General features: G+C 35.9%; 1 protein-coding gene and 1 long non-coding RNA gene across 2 annotated transcripts in view; both read left to right on the top strand.

Moving 5' to 3' along the window:
- The window catches only part of LOC149091574 (uncharacterized), a 178,946-nt gene that overhangs the window by 69,729 nt on the left and 87,175 nt on the right, over window positions 1-22,042 (top strand). The window lies entirely within an intron of this gene.
- Tsp74F (Tetraspanin 74F) lies at window positions 1,637-20,623 on the top strand. Its single transcript, XM_089260513.1, has 7 exons — window positions 1,637-1,789; window positions 8,831-8,928; window positions 10,538-10,624; window positions 10,697-10,888; window positions 19,866-19,961; window positions 20,014-20,310; window positions 20,374-20,623. The coding sequence occupies exons 3-7, from the start codon at window positions 10,547-10,549 to the stop codon at window positions 20,419-20,421; spliced, it is 711 nt and encodes a 236-aa protein (XP_089116639.1). The 5' UTR covers window positions 1,637-1,789; window positions 8,831-8,928; window positions 10,538-10,546; the 3' UTR covers window positions 20,422-20,623.

The raw sequence follows: 22,042 nt of genomic DNA on the forward strand, positions 1-22,042 counted from the left end.
TAGGCCATTACCGATATTCGGCAATTGCTTTAAGAAATCATCAGCAGATAGATCGTTCAACAATGCAACTCTCATATTTACAGACAGTTGAGGTTTGGTTACATATCGCCACAGCTTTGATGCTTTGAGGCAAGCGTTTATTTCGTCGGCAGCATTCGATCTTGGAGTGTTTGTCGGAAATCGTCAGATAATAAAATCCTTGAACCATTTCTTATTGCCGTTTCACGGGCTTCCTCTCTTTGAGAGGCACGAATTAAGACCCTTCTTTGCTGGTTACTAACACGGCGCCTGTCTCGGGCGATTTCTCGTTCTTCGTCAGAAAATTGACTCGAGATATTCCGTTGCCTAACTGCATTATGGGTCCGCCGGGAAAGATTAGATCTTCTAGGACGCGGCATTTTTATTAATAGTAATACTGAATATGCCCTCGCACAAAACCACATAAAACAATCGAGAAATATAAATATAAATTATTTACACAAATTTAGGTTTGAGACAAACAAATAACTGAACTTTCGAGATATTTAGCTTCTGCACGCGTGTTATTTTTATCAAATGTGCTTTTTTTATGAATATAGTCAGGTTCGCCTGAGGCTGTGCCGTAGACTGACTGACTACACTTGTTTATTTGTTTCTATACTATTGTATAATATGAGAACAGGACCGAAAACTGTCACTGTTATTAAGCCTACTGAGTATTAATGGAAATTTGAATCTTTAGGGAAAAAACCGCGTTTTTCAAGTACTCGTGAAATGTTTTCAGTATTTTTAAGGTCTACTATCCTACTCGTAGCGGAGACAAATCCAACAAATCAAAAACCATGAAAATTGGTTCAGCAGATCTCGAGTTATAAATGCTGGAACACTTTTAAACAACTCTCTTTTATATATATATAGACTAAATTTAAAATTTCCTTACTGGTGCTGCAGAGCGATCTAAGAATGTCAACAATTGCTGAACTGATTGGACTTCACTCGTCAAGGTACGCGGACAGGCTTTTGGCGTACACAAATCGACTGGCTACTGACCTGTCATACAACAACAGGCGAAGGCTTCAAAGGCTTCACCCTTTGGACCACAGATCTCCATAAATAATTGTAAATAATTTAAATATTGGCTTCTAGCCCACAATTTAGATTAAGGTTTGAGTTTAAAACAAAAAGCCGCAATAAAGAACTCTTTCAAAATAAAAAATAAAAAAATATGTAACATTTTAGTGTAATGATAAATGGGAACATAACAAAATGGGAAATTTCAGCATTCATGTGCGACCGTCAAAAATTACATAAAATTAGACAATGACGATGCTTATATTCAAAAACCGAACCAAAATCATGTTTTGTTTACTCTATCTATATTAACAGAGTCAACCAACAAAAATATGATCAAATACTAAGCCAATAGTATTTGCGGTTTGTAAGTCAAGCTGTATATGTACATATTTATATACATACATACATACATAAATTCATATATACATACATAAATACATACGTAGCTTAATGTCTCACGGTATAATTGTCTGTCTCATTTCACCTGCAACACTCAAATATATACATACATACATACATACATACATGTATGTATTGTTTTGATACAAGCAAGCCACAACAATAAAACAACGAAGCTCATTGTCAAAGCAACTAATAAAAAACCAGGCTTACAAACTGTTCTCATAACCAGTTCCAAGACAGCGTTCGTTCGATGAATACGTTGGACAAAATTGAGTTAGACGCCTAGTTTCGTAAAAGGATTGATATTTATAAATTGTGTATTAAAATAAATAAAGTGAGTTTAATCTTAATTCAAATGCCTTATGTTTAAGGTAGTAGTGATCAACGAACAATAGAGAGAATACCAAAATAAAATCTGCGAAATATTATGAAAGCAAATGCAAATGCAAAACTGCCAAATTAAATATACATATGTATGTACATATGTATGTATGTATGTATATTTGCATACATACAGATAAATGTGTGTATATATGTACATACATATGTACATATAAAAGTAGTACCAATTCAAACAATTTTATTTTATTTACAATAATGCCTCAGTGCGTAAGAATTATCTTATTAAAAATATTTTATATTTCGAAAAATATATGAAATGATAAAATCTGACAAGCTGATGTATGTATGTAAATCCAGTAAACATCCGTTCAAAGATGTTTAAAGTAGTTTATATTGATATTGTTGATAAAAAATAATTTCATATATGTATGTATATTCATATATTTGTACGTACATATGTATGTATGTACATACACATCATTTATTATTAAATACATACACACATATGTTGAACTTTTGAAGTTATACTTATGTACATACATACATATGTATGTATGTATGTACAGACGTATATATATATTTACATACATGAGTCAATATTGCAATTAAAAGTAAGAACGTTGCAGTCGGGAGCTACCAACTACATAATACGCAGCCCAACAGTAATTTAGTAGCTAATTTGTTACCCTGAACTAATTGAAAATGCGAAATCAGGGTATAATGGATTTATTGAAGTGCATGTAACAGGCAGACGGAGGCGTGGAAGAGTATATACATATGTACATATATTCTTGATCAGGACGACGAGCTGAGTCGATATATCTCTGTCTGTCTGTCTGTCTGTCCGTCCGTATGCTTGAACGCGTCGATCTTAGAAGATATAAGAATTATAGACTTTAAATTTGTTTTAAAACGTACGTATGTATCTATAAAAGCATGGATATCGTGCTTATCTAAAAAATCCAATAACTCTTCTCGTTTTTATACCCTGAACCCATTGAAAATGGGAAATCAGGGTATAATGGTTTTGTGTAAAAGTATGTAACGGGCAAAAGGAATCATCGCAGACCCCATAAAGTATATATGTATATTCTTAATCAGGACGATGAGCTAAGTCGATATAGCCCTGTCCGTCTGTCCGTCCGTCGGTCCGTCTGTACGAGTACGTCGATCTCAGAAGATACAAAAGCTAGAGAGCTTAAATTTGGCATGCATACTCGTGTATACCATACGCATTACGAGTTTGCTTTATTTGTTCGATAAATAATCCGATAACGTTGTTATCGAGTATAATCGACAAATTGACTTTGTTTTTTTTTTATTTCAGCACTTTTAGAGCTGGAGACTTAAAGTTTAATGTGTATATACATACAAACATTTTGTAAGTTACAGATTTTGGATACCACGCCCCCTTCGCCACCAATTATTGCAAAAAACGCATTTCAAGTAATAGAGACTTGTGCTTTGGAATGTACATACATTTGAGCATTATGATTACGTTTTGAAAGTTTCATTAAGATCGTACGTCTAGAAATTAAATTATTCAACAAATAAGTTCTCATAATATTGCCAACACTGCAGCGCAGCCCAAACGCAGTCACTGCAGTTAGCAGAGCACGGGCTTATGCATGCGTTTGAATACATGTGTATGTGTGTGTGCATAAAAGAAGTACAGATTGATTAGAATATCAGCTTGGAGGGTTCAGGGTATCTCCTAGTCGAGCAGTCTCGACTAGAGCCTTCTTACTTGTTTAATTATCGATCAAACCTCATGGAAAATCAGTAGCTCATTCATATACATATACATATGTATGCTGGAAGAGTAGATTCGATTCGTTTGTACTTTATAGAATTTACATAAATTTTTGTTAAAATTTAGCCCTACCCCTATATCCCTATGCTTGTATAATATGATTATAAATATAATTATCCTGGAGTCGAGCAGTCTCGAATGGATCTTTCTTGTTTAGTTTTTAGCTTTCAAATTATATAAAATGCAGTTTTTTGCCACGCCTCTACTGGCCTTAGGCACAAAATTGTTTGTAAACAATTAGAACGACTTAAGGTAACGTCCATACCAGCCCAACCTCTGTGCACACAGGCTTCTATAAGCAAAAGCTTATATATATGTAGAGATATGCGTGTATTTATGTAAATAACATGCATACAACATATGTATAACCAGTCTTAACCATGCAACCCAATACTTACATATTTATGTACATACAGTGTGCCACTAAAGTCACCGTACTCCTGTTGTACTTGCGCGAATCACACTGAAACTTGGCCAACTTTTTATTAAATTAAAAAATTTTAATACAGGATTATAAAACATTAAACATTATCATTAAAATATTAATTAAAAACAAAAGACACTCGAATATCTGCGTCAACAAAAGTCTACGTACTCTTATAAACTAACTTACTAACTATAAGGAACAATATTTTTAATCAATCTTCAAATTTAATATCTTGTGGGATAACCCTTCATCTGAATCACCTCTCTGAGGGGATTTGGCTTTGAAAGCACCAGTCTTTCTATATACTTCGGATCCAGCTGATTTGGTGCTTCCTTATTATTTTTTTTTATTCATATATATATGCATATTCCAAACATGCTCAATTGGATTTATATCTGGACTCTGTGGTGGCGTCTCTAAAAGGTGTGGAGTGTTGTACGCGAGATACAACCCAGTATTCATTGATTTATTTATTTCTTGAAGCTATTGACAAAAATGAGAGTCGAAATTAAAAAAAAAAAAAAAAACCTAAACAAAGTACAGGATATAATATCAATAGTAACACCGACCCGATCGATGGGGGTATTTTATTTGCTTGTCCGGCCAGCTATGCCCACGTCTCACAGCCAAATATGGTCAGTGAAACTAATGATGTTATAAAAAGAAGTGTTAGTAAGAAAACTTATAAAAAAAATATTAAATGTAGATTTATTAACAACATATAAAATAATAAATAATAAAAAAAAAAAAAACATGTAATATATAAGAATTAGTACAGAAAAAGAAAAAGTAAGGTATTAAAAGAAATTGCAAGAAAAGTTAATAATACAAAAAAAAAAAAAATAAATAAATAAATAAGAAATAGTAAAAAGAAAAGAGTAAAGAAAGAGCACAGAATAGAATATAGGACAGAATTGAGAAATCACTACACAACATTGACAACGAATGTTGAAACCAGAAATTAGATCCAATTCCAAGTTTCTCGGCGCTGCTCTTTAATTTTTGTTTTTTAAATATCAATGTACACATATTGGTCCATCACTCCGTCGATGAATTCCGAGTTTCAGACTCCTGCTGCAGCTATGCAAACCCAAACCTCCGGCGCCGTGTTTTACGGTTTTTATTGTAATTTTGGGTACAATGCTTCTCCTGGTCTCCTCCATATACGGAGACGCCCATCTGAGCCAAAAATACTATATTTGGACTCATCTGAGAAGATGACGTTCCAGAACTCCATTGTTTATGTAGGCTTTGTCAAACTCTAAGCGAGGCATGTTGGACCTAAAGCTATATGTTTTAATGGTTCTACGGACTGTTTCCGGTTGAACTTCCTTGTCAATTGTTCTACCCAGCTCTGACGCAATCTGCACTGAGCTACAAAAAAGCTCCTTGTCAAATATTATGAATTTACCGGTGACTTTAGTGGCACACTGTAATGTATGCATGAAGGAATGAAAAGGAATAAAGCATATATATATATATATACAGCTGCGAAAAATAAAATAGCACCACTTGCATATTCAGAGTTTGAGGAGTTCTCCTGGACACATTTATCAATGTATTGATGTAATTTTTTCACTCAGATAAGCAGAAATGAATTAGTTATTACGGCAAAAAAGAATTATCACAAAAATATTCATAGTTTTTATATAATTCAAAAAATTCTCAAAAAAGCCGAAAAAATGCCGAAAAAAATAATAGCACCACTTTTTCATTTTGCGCTAAAAATTATTTAAAAAATTAAAATGAGTAAAAACTTTTAATTTATAGTTAATGACAAATGAAAATAAATATACTCCCTTAAGTTTAGCATTTATATGATTTGCCTTTGTTAGCAATTAGGGCTGCTCAACGCCCAGACATGGATTCAACCAAGTCCTGACATCGTTTAAAGGGAATTTTAGCTCAGGACTCCTAAGCGACTTCCCAAAACTTTTTTGCATTGCTTGTATTACATTCAGAAACTATTTTCTGTCATCTGCCCACAAATTTTCGATTAGATTTAGGTCCGCCGGCTGTGCAGGTTAGTCGATTGAGTTCTCCTGGAACCATTCCTTCGCTTTCCTTCCGGTGTTTTTGGGGTCATTGTCTTGCTGGAAGACCCATTTTAGTGGTATATTGTATCCAGCATCACTTATTCCAATATATCAACATAAACATGTCGGTCAGTTATGGTTTTGATCCAATGAATTGGGCCTACACCATAGTACGAAAAGCAACACCATACCCTTACATTTGATCCTCCACCTTTAATGGTTTTTGTTGTACGTCTAGGGTTGAATTGCAAGTTCTGTGGACTTCTAACGCTGGACCGCGATCCCTTTCCACCAAACATTATCATCTTACTTTCATCAAGCCAAAGAATGTTGCTCTATTCCTGCGCAGACCAATATTTGTGATCCTTTGCCAATGCCATCCGTTTAGAAATGTGTTTTCTATTCAAATATGGTACTTTTCTTGAACGGAAAGCATTTAAATCGTAATGTTTTAAGTATTTCCGTACTGTTTGGTCTATTGCTGATATGTTTAGGTCCTTTTTCAGTTGAGTAGCCGACTTAAAAGGATCTTTTTATACTCATTCACGAAGTGAATTAGTATATTGGTTTTGTGCAATGTCCGTCTTGCTGTCCGTCCGTCTGTCCGTCCGTCCGTCCGTCCGTCTGTCCGTCTGTCCGTCTGTCCGTCTGTCCGTATGAACGCAGTTCATTTCGCCGCTATTGAAGCTAGAGACTTGAAATTTGGAACACATACTCGTGTATAACTCCGATTTATAAAGTGTTAAAATTTTCCCGATCCGCCCACTAGGGGCGTGGCAAATCGGAAAATGCATTTTCCGATATACCAGAAATCATGTTAGTTGAAGAGCTAGAAAGTTGAAGTTTGGTATGTAGATCCGCGTTGACCCCCCAAGTCCAAAAAGCTATGGTGGATATATCTACGCCCATTGGGGGCGTGGCAAATCAGATAAAACTGTATCTCATAAAGTTCTAAAGCTAGAACGTTGAAATTTCGCACGTGAGTTAATGCTATAATTCTATAAAGACCGATGAAAAAATTTTATGTTTACGCCTACTGAGGGCGTGGCAAATTGGACCTGAAGATATAGTAATTATTCAAATTTGGCTATATTTTAGGCACTATTCATGCTAGAGACTTGTAATTTGGTATATATATGCGAGTTGACCACCCAAGTCCAACAAGCTATGGTGGATATATGTCCGCCCAAAGGGGGCGTGGCAAGCCGCAAAACTTTATATCTCCTACAGTTTAAGAGCTAGAAGCTTCAAATTTGGATAGTTGAGTTACTGATAACGTCCTCTATCGATGCCCTAAAAATAATTGTCACGCCTCTTTGGGGGCGTGGCATATCGAAAAATACCCTGTAATTTTCACATTTTTTGAGCGTAAGTATTCAAATTTCGCATTTACGTTACCGTTAGCTCTTTCTAAGAACTGGCCAAAAATGAGGTGTCTACGGCCACTAGGGGCGTGGTAATCGGCATATGTATTATCAAATTGCGACATTTATATGCTTGAGCTACCTACATACATATGTATGTATGTATATGTATATACAAATAGGCTTAATAGGCATTGATAACACGGAAGGAAAGATTTTTATAAAATATGAAAATAAAATTTAAATATTTAAAAAATATAAAATAAGCTAAAATAACAAAATTTGCAATTTACAAAAAAGAGTTTTCCGCGGGATGTGAATGAGTATTCCGCAGTCGGTAGCGCCCGACTGCAACGTTCTTACTTGTTTACTCACGCGAATGAGTCAAGTCATCTGTTGCTAGGTCAGAACTCAACGCTGTTCGCATTTTTCACCATTTTTTTTATGGATTAATGCATGGTGGATCTTTTTATGGGAATAACCCATCAAACGACCAACTTTCCTGTGAAAATTTTGACCCGAAATCAACTTTTTGATTAGATTGCGTTGTTCGGGGGTGCAATACTTTCCATGACCCATTTTTTGAAAATTTTTACAAATTTTGTAAATTTTTTAATTAAAATAGATATATAAACAACAAATCTCATCAATAAGTGCTTTTGAAGATATGTAACTCTGCTAAAAATACAGGTTTTCACTCGAAAAGTAGTAGTGGTGCTATTATTTTTTTCGGCATTTTTTCGACTTTTTTGAGAATTTTTTGAATTATATAAAAACTATGAATATTTTTGTGATAATTCTTTTTTGCCGTAATAACTAATTAATTTCTGCTTATCTGAGTGAAAAAATTACATCAATACATTGATAAATGTGTCCAGGAGAACTCCTCAAACTCTGAATATGCAAGTGGTGCTATTTTATTTTTCGCAGCTGTATATATATATATATATATATATATATATATATATATAAGTTAAGCGCACCCACCAGGATCACAATTCTGGCATCTCCCCGTTACCATGAATATTCGAAACTAGGAGACATACCATTGGCATCTTAGATATCCACGAATATTCCAACTAGGAAGGATATACACATGTAAAATGCTGTGGGTGCTGTGAAGTGATTATTAATTAATTAAATTAAAATTAATTAAATCTCTCCTTGAATGTCTGACTGGACTCTGGACAAGCCTCCTTAGATTGTCGATAGTCTTAACTTATATATATATATATATAAATATATATATATATACATATATATATATATATATATATATATATATATATATATATTATATTATTATATATATATATACATATATTTATGCATTTACATACATACATATTTATGTACATAGACATACATATTAATAATTTGGTTTCAATTGCAGTGTTAAAAAACTTTTTTTGTTGAGCGTAAAGTTATTGCAAGATCGTCAAAATTGGTTACCTAACAAAAACTTCGTTTGTGATAACGGAGGATAACAAGGTAAGTAGCTTACATATGCACATGCATAAATACATATGTACATATTATAATCAGGGTAAAATGTTTCACGAAAGTGAAATGAGTATATTGGTTTTGTACAATCTCCGCATTGCTGTCCGTCCGTCTATCTGTCTGTCCAACTGTCCGTCTGTCCGTATGAACGCAGTCTATTTCGGCGCTATTGGAGCTAGAAACTTGAAATTTGGTACATATACTCGTGTATATCTCCGATTTATAGTGTTAAAATTTTCCGGACCCGCCCACAAGGGGCAAATCGGAAAATGCATTTTTTGATATAACAAAAACCGAAATTGTATAAAATTCATCTTAATATATATGTATATATATTATATGTGGGAGATATAATTTTATAACTGACCTTCGATAAGGTTTTTTATCGATAACAAAAAAACGGAATGGGTTATCGTTTTTTAGTGATAAGCTCGATATACGCATGATGTATACGGACATTTAAAAAAAAATTGAAGTCTCTAGCTCTTATATCTTCTGAAATCGACGCGTTCAAACATACGGACAGCCGGACGGACGGACGGGCGGACGGACAGACAGACGGACAGGTCTAAATCGACTCAGCTCGTCGCCCTGATCAAGAATATATATACTTTGTGGGGTCTGCCACGCCTCCTTCTGCCTGTTACATACATTTCAACAAAACCATTATACCCTGATTTCCCATTTTCAATGGGTTCAGGGTATAACAATTAAGTTTCTAAAGTAATGCCTATGTGTGTGCATGTGTTAATAATTATTGAAATATCAGTTGTTCGAAAGGATCAGGGGATCTCGACTAGAGCAGTCTCGACTAGATCTTTCTTACTCGAATATATAAATGATTTCCTATTTTCAATGTGTTCAGCGTATAAAAATCACTATATCTTCAGATCAAATTCGCCCCGCCGCTAGACAATTTTGGACAATCGTAGCTAGCTTTAAATCTCTGAATGCAGATAGAAGCAGTTTTATCGATTTATGTGATTTGCCACGTTCACAATGGGCTAATATGCTTATATCTGCCATAGCTTTTTAATCTTGGGTGATTAACGCGAATCTACATTCCATAAATAAGCTTTCTAGCTCTACAGCAAGCATTATTTCTTATGTATTTGTAAATTAAGCTAATTCGAAATTGGTTGGTCTCTCGGAGACAGATTGTAGCCGTGGAAATGATTATCGATTTGAGAAATGAAGATAGTATGCTTTTAAACACCTTCTTGTCTTGAGCTGGTTACAAATACATAGTGGGGTAATATAAAATACACAAAACCCGAAATTATATAAAATACACAAAAGTATACATTTAAAATTTGGGAGATTTAGCTCTAAAAATTTGGTGGACAGGGCTAAATCGACTCAGCTGGTCGTCCTGATCAATAATATATACCTTTAGGGGTCTGTCACGCCTCCTGATGCCTGCTACATACTTTTAGCAAAAGCAGTATACCCAGATTTTCCACTTTCAATGGGTTCAGGGTATAATAAGTTATGTCAACTTCTAAAAATTGGTGAAGGTTAAGTTAATAATTATACTAATACTATACTCTATTAATAAAAATTTGCAATGATATCATTTTTGTATAAATTGCAACAGGAGGACAATATGGGGTTTAGTTCGCGCATGGACTGCTGTGGCCAATTTGTGAAATACAGTCTGTTTATAGCGAACTTTGTTATGTTTGTAAGTTGTATAATCCTTATATCAAATAATACATACATACATAATAATACATTTCAAAATTTTGTTTTGAAGGTGGGAGGAGCTATTGTCTTCAGTCTTACTCTATGGACTTTAATTGATAGAAGTTTTGTCAATGAATTGCTGGGGACAAATCTTTTTTCCGGCGCTGTCTATGTTTTGTTGGTCACTTCTGTCATAATTTGTTTAGTTTCATTTCTTGGTTGTGTAGGTGCAGGAAAGGAAGTTAAGTGCTTGCTCTTAACGGTAAGTATTACATTTATTTATATTATTTACGTTTTCATAAATCAATTTAATGAATGAACTCTCTAGGTCCAATAGTATTTTTTGTTGCAAAAGTCATGGGAGGATGCTATCACAATTAGGCATTGAGTTTTGAGTTTCTATCCGTTAAATTACATCGTATTTTTTGATACGCCACGCCCCTTAAAAAGCCTTAACAATTATTTTGGAGTCATTGATAGGGAAGGTTACTAGTAACTCAACTATCTATATTTGAAGCTTCTAAGTCATCAACTGTGGGAGATATAAACTTTTGCGGTTTGCCAAGCCCCATGTGGGCATAGATGTATGCGCTATAACTTTTTATAATTGGGTGGTCAATCCGAGTATATACATATATACCGAATTGCAGGTATATATAGCGTAATTTTAAGAATCACTATCTTCATTGTTATACCTTGAACCCATTCAAATGGGAAATCGGGGTATAATGGTTTGTTAAAAGTATGTAACAGACAGACGGAGGTGTGGCAGAACCCACAAAGTATATATATATTCTTGATCAGGGCAGTCTATTTCGCCCTGTCCGTCTGTTTGTATGCTAGAACGCGTCGATCTCTGAAGATATCAAAGCTAGAGATTTTAATTTTTTTGCTAGGTCCGTGTACACACGGTACACTACACACATATAATATTTTTCTTCAAATATCATAACCTGTCCCGTTATTATGATACTAGAGTCTTGAGCTTCGGCGTTCATGTATTTTAATGTAATAATCACGATCTGTAGAAAAGTTATATAAACAATGAAGTTCCCATAGTAAGCCACATAGCAGCCAAATCCTGTTTATGCGTGCGTGCGTATTTGGGGCATATTCCAGAGTGTGTGCATATGCTATTTCTTTTATCAGCAGAAAAGGAGCGAAGAATTATCGAAATATAATACTTGAAAGGGCTAAGGGGATTTCAATGCCTAGCATTCTCTAGGAGAGACCCGATTTGTCACGCCTCAATGGGCGTAGATCCAGGGTGGTCGACGCGGGTATAGAATCTATTACTGTTAATATATATGGTTACTGATATTTCGGAAAATGCATTTTTTAAAAATTGCTGCGCGCCAAGTGGGCGGATTGGGACAACTTTAACACTTTATATGTACAGACGTTTTTGTTTGTCCGCTCTGAAAATTTACCTGATTTTTATAATTAATCGTTTTTATCACTGTCACACAACTGCAGTCAGTTGTTTTTTGCCAGTATTGAATATTCCTGTGCAATGTTTGATCCGTGGATTGCTGTGCCCCTTTTTAATTGCTTTTTATACCCTGAACCCATTGAAAATGGGAAATCAGGGTATAGTGGTTTTGTTAAAATGTATGTAACAGGCAGAAGGAGGCGTGGCAGACCCCACAAAGTATATATATTCTTGATCAGGGCGACGAGCTGAGTCGATTTAGCCCTGTCCGTCTGTCTGTCCGTCCGTCCGTCCGTCCGTCCGTATGTTTGAACGCGTCGATTTCAGAAGATATAAGAGCTAGAGCCTTCAACTTTTTTTTTCAAATGTCAAATTCAGCGCGCATATCGAGTTTTTCACTAAAAAACGATAACTCATTCCGATACTTTTTTATCGATAAAAAACCTTATCGAAGATCACTTAAAAATTATATCTCCTACATCTTTCAAGCTAGAGTCTCCAAATTTTAAATGTATATTAAGATTCATTTTATACAATTTCGGTTTTTGTCAAAATTTACCCCCCACCCCTAAATCCACCCCCTCACCCTCATCTTTGTAAAAGTCGTATATCAAATACTAGAGACTTCGGTATACACATACATTTAAACATCATGATTACGTTCTGGAAGTTTCATTACGATCGTACGTCTAGAAATTAAATTATTCAACAAATAAGTTCTCATAATATTGCCAAACACTGCAGCGCAACCCAAGCGCAATAGGTTATAAATTTATATCTCCTACATTTTTAGAGCTATAGTCTCCAAATTTTAAAATTTCGGTTTTTGTTATATTTTGGATACCGCCTCCAAATTCACCAGAAGCCCCAGTGAAGGTCAGATTCTAGTATAGCTAATTGTGAATGATTTGACATGTTTTTTTTTAAATGCCAAATATTCAATAAAATATGTAGATCATATGCTGAAAGTTTCATTAAATTCGGTTTAGTCAATCGACGTTAAAAAATAACAAAATGTTTGGCCAATTAACAAACGCACGTGCTGCAGCAACAGCAGTTTTCCTATACGTGTGCACACATACATTCGAACATCTTCTAGCACATTCTTAGAATTACATCAGCAGTTAGTTTCGTTTAGTTCTGCTAGATGGCGTTGCATCACTGAATCTATTTCAGTTTTGACATTGCAAATAAGAACAGAGGAGTGGCGTCATGGTAGAGGGCGTGGCGCTCGATTGCGAGGTCTCTGGTTCAAATCCTGCTGGGCGTATTGTAGTTTCCTTTTCTTTTAATTGCTTCAAAATTTTTATATATTTGATTAAATTTCTCTTATATTTTTTCAAAAATCGAAATTGAAATTTTAACCATACTATATGTACGTTTTCATTAGTTTGGTTGTTCTTGCACATTCTTAAAGTCACATCAGCAGTTAGTTTGACTTAGATTTGATAGATGGCGCTGTAGCAGTGAATCTATTTTAGTTTTGACGTCGAAAATCAGAACAGAAGGGTGGCGTCAAGGTAGAATGTGCGGCGCTCGATCACAATGTCTCGGGTTCAAACCCAAACCCAGAGCGTGTTGGAATTATTTTTTTTAATTGTTTCAAAATTTTTATATATATAATTAAATGAGTTTTCTATTTCATGTATATACTACCATACTAAATGTGCTTTTCTATTAGTTTGGTTCAGGGTAGTATCTAGTCGAGCGCTCTCGACTAGAGTTTTCTTACTTGTTAATTTGATGAAGTTTGGTGCAGCGTGCAGCGTCGTATTTGCATTATTTTGCACTTTGCTATAGTGTTTATATTTTCTGGTGCTCTTCCCGTTTTATTCTTTACACTTTACTTGCTCTCTCGATTTCGGTCGTCGTGCTGTGCAAATAACTCTCTGCGTTTCATTCGTTACGCTCTGTAGCGGCTGTTTGTTGTTGACTATCTCTTTCAAAATAATCTTTCGTTCTGCTCTTCAACGGCTGATTGTTGTTGGACTCGCTCTGCCAACATATTTTAAATTCTCTTTGTTTATATTTCTACTGCATTTCTGTAATTTCTAATCTGATCCCAATTGCCAATATGAGCTGCTGCAAAAAATCTTGCACGTTCAGCCAGGAGCGCAATTTGTCAATTGCTGCTTGTGCGATAATATGATGCATATTAAATGTGTAGGTCCGACTGGTCGTGATTATGACAAGATTATGTCCACGGTAAAAATTGGTAGTGGGGTGAAAAACAGATCAGTTTTTCTAAAATGTACAGCGCTGTAGGGGGTCAGTTTTTATACCCTGAACCCATTGAAAAAGGGAATTAGGGTACAATGGTTTTGTGTAAAAGTATGTAACGGGCAAAAGGAATCATCGTAGACCCCATAAAGTATATATATTCTTGATCAGGGCGATGAGCTGAGTCGATATAGCCCTGACCGTCTGTCCGTCCGTCTGTATGAGTGCGTCGATCTCAGAAGATACAAAAGCTAGACAGCTGAAATTTTGTGTGCATACTCGTGTATACCATACGCATTACGCGTTTGCTTTATTTTTTGATAAATCATCCGATAACTTTTTTATCGAGAATAATAAAAATATTGATTTTGTTTTTTAAGCCTCATTGGAATACTATTAGACGTGGAGACTTCAGATTAACTGTGTATATACATGTGATGAATACAAACATTTTGTAGTCAACCGATTTTGGATACCACGCCTCCTTCGACCCAAATTTGTAAAAAACGCATTTCAAATACTAGAGACCTGTGCTTTGGAATGTACACACATTTTCACCATATTCATTAAGATTGTATGTCTACAAAAGAAGTTATTCACCAAATAAATTCTCATACTATTGCCCACACTGCAGCGCAGCCCAAGCGCAGTCGCTGCTTACTGCGCAGTTAGCAGAGCGGGGGCGCGTGAGGGTGGATACATATGTATGTATGTGTGCGTGCGTAAATGTTAAGAATATCAGCTTGGAGGGTTCAGGGTATCTCCTAGTCGAGCAGTCTCGACTAGAGCCTTCTTACTGAAAAAGTTTTCTAAGCAGTTATCCAGTGATATGGCTGCTGCTGAAGAAATATTAACCCAGTATAATTTCGAGAGTCCCCTTTCTCACTTGGAGTCTTCTTCGTTGTGGGTACCTCCCTCTGTATCAACACCGTCACCTAATTTGCTTGCCCCTACCTCACCTAGCGCTTCATTTTTGTAATCCGCTCCTAATTCACTTGATCCCATATCACCTGTTCCTGAAGGTTCTATTGGTTCTTCCAGGTGCTATTGAAACTCAGGTCTCTGTTCAAAAATTGTAATCTTCTCCAATTGTTGCTCAAGCCATGACTGTCAAACACTCCCGGATTTCCTTATCTGTTGTCTCTCGTAGAAAGCAAGTTTTCTTATATAGGCTTTCATCTCAATTAATTAATTGTTCATCACATGTGAGGCAGTATCTGCTTTTATTTCTAGCCAGATTTCAGCCAAAATATTTATATCGAAGTTTAGCTTCACAACTCCGCGTGAAATTTGCTCTTTCAAGATAAATGTGCCGGTAGAATATTTTAAAACTTTATGTGATCCAAACTTCTGGCCACCTCATGTAGTTTTTCATGAATTTAGACCTAAAAATCGTAAGAGATCGACTCCTTTTTCTTCATCAAACATTGTACCAAAAAACTAAATACTTTCCTATCTTCTGCGCAGCTACTTATAGACTCGATCGTTCAATGCGCAGAGGGGGTGGTGTGTTAATTGCCGTTAAATCCAGTATCCTCTCCGATGTGTTTACCTTCTCGTCACTTCATGAGGCGGAGATTTTAGAGGTTAAGTTAACTCTCCCATCGTGCTCATTGTTTATCACATGTTCTTATATCCCTTTCTCTTCTGATTTACAAGTTTATGCTCAACATGTTAATTGTATTAAAGAAGTTTATGAGCATGTGAATGATAGAGACTTGCTTCTTGTGTTTGGGGATTTTAATATTCAGAACACTTCTTGGTCAGCAACCTGTAATACAAATTAATTTATTCCGGCAATTGATCACTATCTTTATGATGAATTGTTTAACCTGTCTCTGTTTCAGATTTACTCTATTTATAATCATCTAAATCGCACACTAGATCTTGTGTTCATTAATCATGATTCGCTCATTAATGTCGTGAGATCGACTCCTTTCTGCACACCTGAAGATATACATCACCCCACTTTAGAGGTTTTATTAGCTGTTGATAATCATCTCAATTATACTCCTTTGCCTTCTAAACCAAGTCGTTGTTATTAGAAATGCGATTTTGTTTTGCTCAACGATTTAATTAACTCAACAGACTGGTCCCTTTTATATGAGTCGAATGATATTAATTTGGTACTATCGCTTTTTTATACAACCTTAAACTCGATTCTGGATGTGTGCATCCCTCTTTCGAATTTAAGAAATATTATATGTAAATGTTTTAAGACCTATAAAAAGTCTGGTTCTAGTGTCGACTGGTCTAAGTATGCCATAGCCAAGTCTAATTTTAATCTTTCAAATACTCGTTGTTATGAGAATTATACGTTGCAAACGTCAGTTTGCTCGAGATCCTAAACAATTTTACTCATTTGTAAACTTCTGGTTTGCAGTCTACATTTGTGCTTGGTGCTGAAAAAACTTATCATGATCAGGATTCCTCTGATCTATTTACAGATTTATCCCTGTAACAACTCATATCCATATTAACATCCTGAATATGGGTTTCTCTTCAGTCACCATTAATAAAATTGTTTAATTTGCCCATGTTCGCCTCAATTTGGAAAACATCTTTCATTATTTCCTTATATAAAAAAGGTGGAAGATCTGATATTTTCAATTATAGAGGCATTGCAAAATTGTCTGCTATTCCGAAGTTATTTGAAAAAATTATAACATCGGGCTTGCAACATTTTTGCAAATCGATTATTCAACTGTCTCAGCATGGTTTTGTTCAAAATCGATCAACGTCCTCTAATTTACTAGAATTTACTTTGCTTTTCTAAAACAATGCAAACTGATGTTCTTTATACTGACTTCAGTAAAGCATTTGACTCCGTACATCATCAAATACTACTTCTAAAGCTGGAACGTTTGGGATTTTCTCCTAGACTCGTGTCCTGTATTTCATACTATTTAAAGAGAAGAACGCAAAGAGTCTTGCTGAGAACAGGTATTTCTAAACTCATCTTCGCTTCGTCCGGTGTACCTCAGGGTAGACATTTGGGTCCATTACTCTTTTCCCTCTTTATAAATTACCTTCCTAGCTGTATCTGTTATTCAAATATTTTTATACCCTGAACCCATTGAAAATGGGAAATCAGGGTATAATGTTTTTGTGTAAAAGTATGTAACAGGCAGAAGGAATCATCGCAGACCCCATAAAGTATATATATTCTTGATCAGCACGACGAGCTGAGTCGATATAGCCCTGTCGGTCTGTCCGTCCGCCCGTCCGTCCGTCTGTCCGTATGAACGTCGAGATCTCAGAAGTTATAAGAGCTAGAGAGCTGAAATTTTGTGTGCAATCTCGTGTATACCATACGCAGTACGAGTTTGCTTTATTTTTTCGATAACTCATCCGATAACTTTTTTATCGAGAATAATCGAAAAATTGATTTTGTTTTTTGAGTCTCAACGGAGTACTATTAGACGTGGGGACTTCAGATTTACTGTGTATATATATAGGATGAATACAAACATTTTGTAATCAACAGATTTTGGATACCACGCCCCCTTCGCCTCCAATTTGCAAAAAACGTATTTCAAGTACTAGAGTACTTGTGCTTTGGAATGCACGCACATTTTGACCATATAATTACGCCCTGAAAATTTCATTAAGATCGTATGTTTACAAGAGAAGTTATTCACCAAGTAAATTCTCATAATATCGCCCACACTGCAGCTGAGCCCAAGCGCAGATAGCAGAGCGCGGGCGTGTGAGGGTGGATGCATATGTATGTATGTGTGCGTGCATAAAAGAAGTGTAGAATGATAAGAATATCAGCTTGGAGGGTTCAGGGTATCTCCTAGTCGAGCAGTCTCGACTAGAGTCTTCTTACTTGTTTATGTATGCGGATGATGTAAAACTTTGCCTTACATACTCCAGTGCAAATGGACATCATCACCTTCAAGATGACCTAAATGCATTTCAACTTTGGTGTGTGACAAACCAGCTGGACTCAAATTGCTCATAGTGTATGACAATGACCTTCAGTCGTACCGTTCCTCTAATTGTTGATTATAAAATTAGCAATATTTCCTTACGACGCATCCACACAGTAAAAGATCTTGGTGTTTCCTTTGATTGCAAACTAAATTTTAATCATCATATTTCTACCATCATTAATGAAGCCAAAAGTGTGCTTGGCTTTATTAATCGTTGGAAGGAATTTAAAGATCCTTTTACCACCAAGCGCTTATTTACTTCGCTTGTGCGTCCCATCTTAGAGTATTGCTCTGTTGTTTGGTCTACGCAGCATAAACTGTATCAGATCGTATCGAATCGGTTCAAAAACAGTTTCTTCTCTTTGCCTTATATTAAGGGATCTTAGATGGGACTGTAATGTACGATTACCGTCTTACCATAGTAGGCTTCAACTCATTGGCCTTCCATCGTTAATCAATCGCAGAATAATTTTAGGTACTATGTTTCTGCTCAAATTGAATAACGGTGATATTGATTGGTCCTCTTTGTTGATGCGTCTTAATTTTTCGGTGCCAAATACTAGACTTCATCGTCCGCTTAATTACCTGTGTGCACTACGGATTATTCTTTGCATAGTGCGTTTTATGTTCTATGTGTTAATTTTAACAAATATTATCACGTATTTTCCTTAATATAAAATCTCTTCTATTAAATTACCTTAGGAACACCACTCGCAATGCTCAGACATAAGCACTGGTATACAGTTCGTTGCCAACATTGTGCAGTGATTTCTCAATCCTATTCGATATTCCTTTTATTTTTATACCCTGAACCCATTGAAAATGGGAAATCAGGGTATAATGGTTTTGTTGAAATGTATGTAACAGGCAGAAGGAGGCGTGGCAGACCGCACAAAGTATATATATTCTTGATCAGGGCGACGAGCTGAGTCGATTAAGCCCTGTCTGTCTGTCCGTCCGTCCGTCTGTCCGTATGTTTGAACGCGTCGATTTCAGAAGATATAAGGGTGGACTCACAGTATAAAAATTAAAAGTTTCTAGCTCTTACACACAAACATTTTAACAAAGTCAATATAACCTGATTTCCAATTTTATATTTATATATACATATGTCGGAGATGGCTCAGAGTTATTCTTCTCCATTATAAATTTGTATTATAGCAGCGATATTCTTTTACTTCGAACGCAGCGAGTCGCGATTGTCTCAGACTGAAAAAACACGTCTGCACAGCACCTACGCTCGTGCCACAGTTCCCTTTTTCACATCCCAACAATAATCGCGCCACACTCGGCTGAAGCATCTCTCTCTTCTCTTTTGTCATTTGCTTCTTGCATTGTCTATAGCAGCGACACAGTCTCGCCACTATGAAGTTTTACTTCGTAAAGAAGCTTCGCAACATTGTGTCAGACTGATTGTCGCGGCAGCGCACCAATACATTGCTACGTCATCAATATTTCACTTTTATGTTATCATAACATGCTCTTGTCATGTTTAATTCCCATGTTAAGTACATAAATCTCTTACATATATATTTAAGTTAAACTTTCAAGTTATTATCGGAAGTAACGTAATGAACATAACATTAAAAGCAATACATATTATTAATTTACTTAATACTTAATACAATTAAAATGATTACCATTCTTAGTATTTCATCATCGTTGCTTTGGTTTTCGTTACCATGCTTATTGGCGGCGTTTTAGGCTACGTCTTTCGTGAAAGGGTGCAGCAAACTATGCGTCAGGTAAAATCCATAATATGAGATATAGAAAAGTGTATAGCTTTTGTTTTATTAGGAAATGCGTTCTACAATGGCTTTGTATGGTAGTCGACGAGAAATTACACAGGCCTGGGATTTAACACAAGAACGATTACAATGCTGCGGCGTGGATACTTGGCACGATTGGAATCGATATGGACTTGTGCCAGAATCATGCTGTCAAGAACTGTTTGGAGGGCAACGCAAAGAATGCGCTCTCTTTCCCAATATTACGAATTTGTATAATCAAGGCTGTTTATATGTGGCTACAAATTTCATACGAGATCATGCGGCTGTTATTGGAGGCACATCTATAGCCGTGGCTATACTTATGGTAGGTACTTTAGCTATATAAATTCCTATGCTAACTTTTTTTACTATTTACATTAACTTACAGATCTTTGGTATGATTTTCTCTTGTTTGTTATTCAATATGATTGAATAACATCTTTTTGGACATTGCCTCGATCATGGGAATACCTGTTTATTAAATAATGTTAAACATAAAGTATTATCCAAGTGTATGATATGTAAGATTTGTTATGCAAAAGCTATAGCTTTTGTAAAATTTATATATGCTTATGAACATAATTAATTATATACCTTCATAAATGCATAGTGGTTTGTCAATCTGTAATTTGTTGTTATATAGTACCTCTTTAAATTGTATACCCTAAACCACTGGAAAATTGGAAAATCAGGGTATAATAGTTTAGTTGAAGGAAAGTGGTAGTGACAAAAAAGTATATATATTCTTGATCAGGGCGACGAGCTGAGTTGATTTAGTCCTGTCCGTCTGTCGGGTCGATAAAAATATATGTAAATTACTGTATATTGTTGAAGCTGCCGAGCTTTTTTAGCAACGGTGGCTCAAATCATTTGCGAAGGCACAAATTAAAGCCAATACGATTTAATTTAGACTTTTATTCATTAATTTAATGCCGAGTCTGTGGTAGCTGTTTAGGCAAAGTTATTTCGATGCGAGAGGGACGAATATGTAGGCGTTGCGCGAATGAATACAATTTTTTTTACAGAGTTTAAAAGAATAGAAGTAAGGAGGAGTATGCAATTAAAAGAGCAGCCGAAATTTACATATGTATGAAACTTATTAACTATTAAAGTAGTTATTAGCTGCTGCGCCGAACGCCACCAGGTCAACAATAAACGCCTCAGATCCGCCAACTCTTTCCGTGCACCCACAGAGTTGGTTGCGTTGTCTGACAATATGCATTTTGGAATGCCACGCGTACTATTGAAACGCTTAAGTGCGCCTAGGAAAGCAGCTGTCGACAGGTCCTTGGCGCATTTGAATGATGCTCTATTTCGTCCATCGGGTTTGTAGGAAAAAGGACCACAATAGTGTCCACTGATTGTGAATGCTGGTGAGCACTGTGCACGCTCCTTAGGCAAGTCCCCCATTATATGGTCAACTAGGCGAGGTCGGGATCATGCATATTGAGTGCAAGAGCTCTAACGGTGCTGCTCCTTTGAATAATATATCCGCAGGATTTATTTCAGTTGGCACGTAATGCCACTCCATGCCGATCGTGAGCTGCTGTATGACACAAATCTTGTTAGCGACAAACACATTGAATTTGGATGGCTCTTCCTTTAGCCAAGACAAGACCACCGCTGAATCTGACCAACAAAGTTCATTTCGAGTGGGTGAAACAATGTAGCTTGATACCCGGCCCTGACATAAAAAGCTAATTTTATGAAATCTCAGATGTGGTAACGGCCGAGACGTCGAATACAACTCTCAGCTTTGTTGTCGAACTTTCTTCTTTGTATACACATTGATGGGCCATGAAGTATTTGCATTTGGAGATCTCTGTGCTGGGCACCAGTGACATGTTGTTGATATCAATATACTCTTTCATAAATGCAAAATATTTCTCCTTCAGAACCTGATTTCGAGCAAACTTACGCTCCAAATCTAAGAGCCGACGTTTGGCCTGCGAATAAGAGTCGCCCAAAGATTCGCCATGCATACCTGAAGACAATCGACGATGTGTTGCGATGTAATGCGGCTGACAGTAAAGCTCCTCTGTTGTTACCTTGGCGAT

The sequence above is a fragment of the Drosophila navojoa genome, chromosome 4 (assembly GCF_054131105.1).
Source record: "Drosophila navojoa isolate 15081-1374.11 chromosome 4, UAZ_NAV_1.0, whole genome shotgun sequence".
NCBI lineage: Eukaryota > Metazoa > Arthropoda > Insecta > Diptera > Drosophilidae > Drosophila > Drosophila navojoa.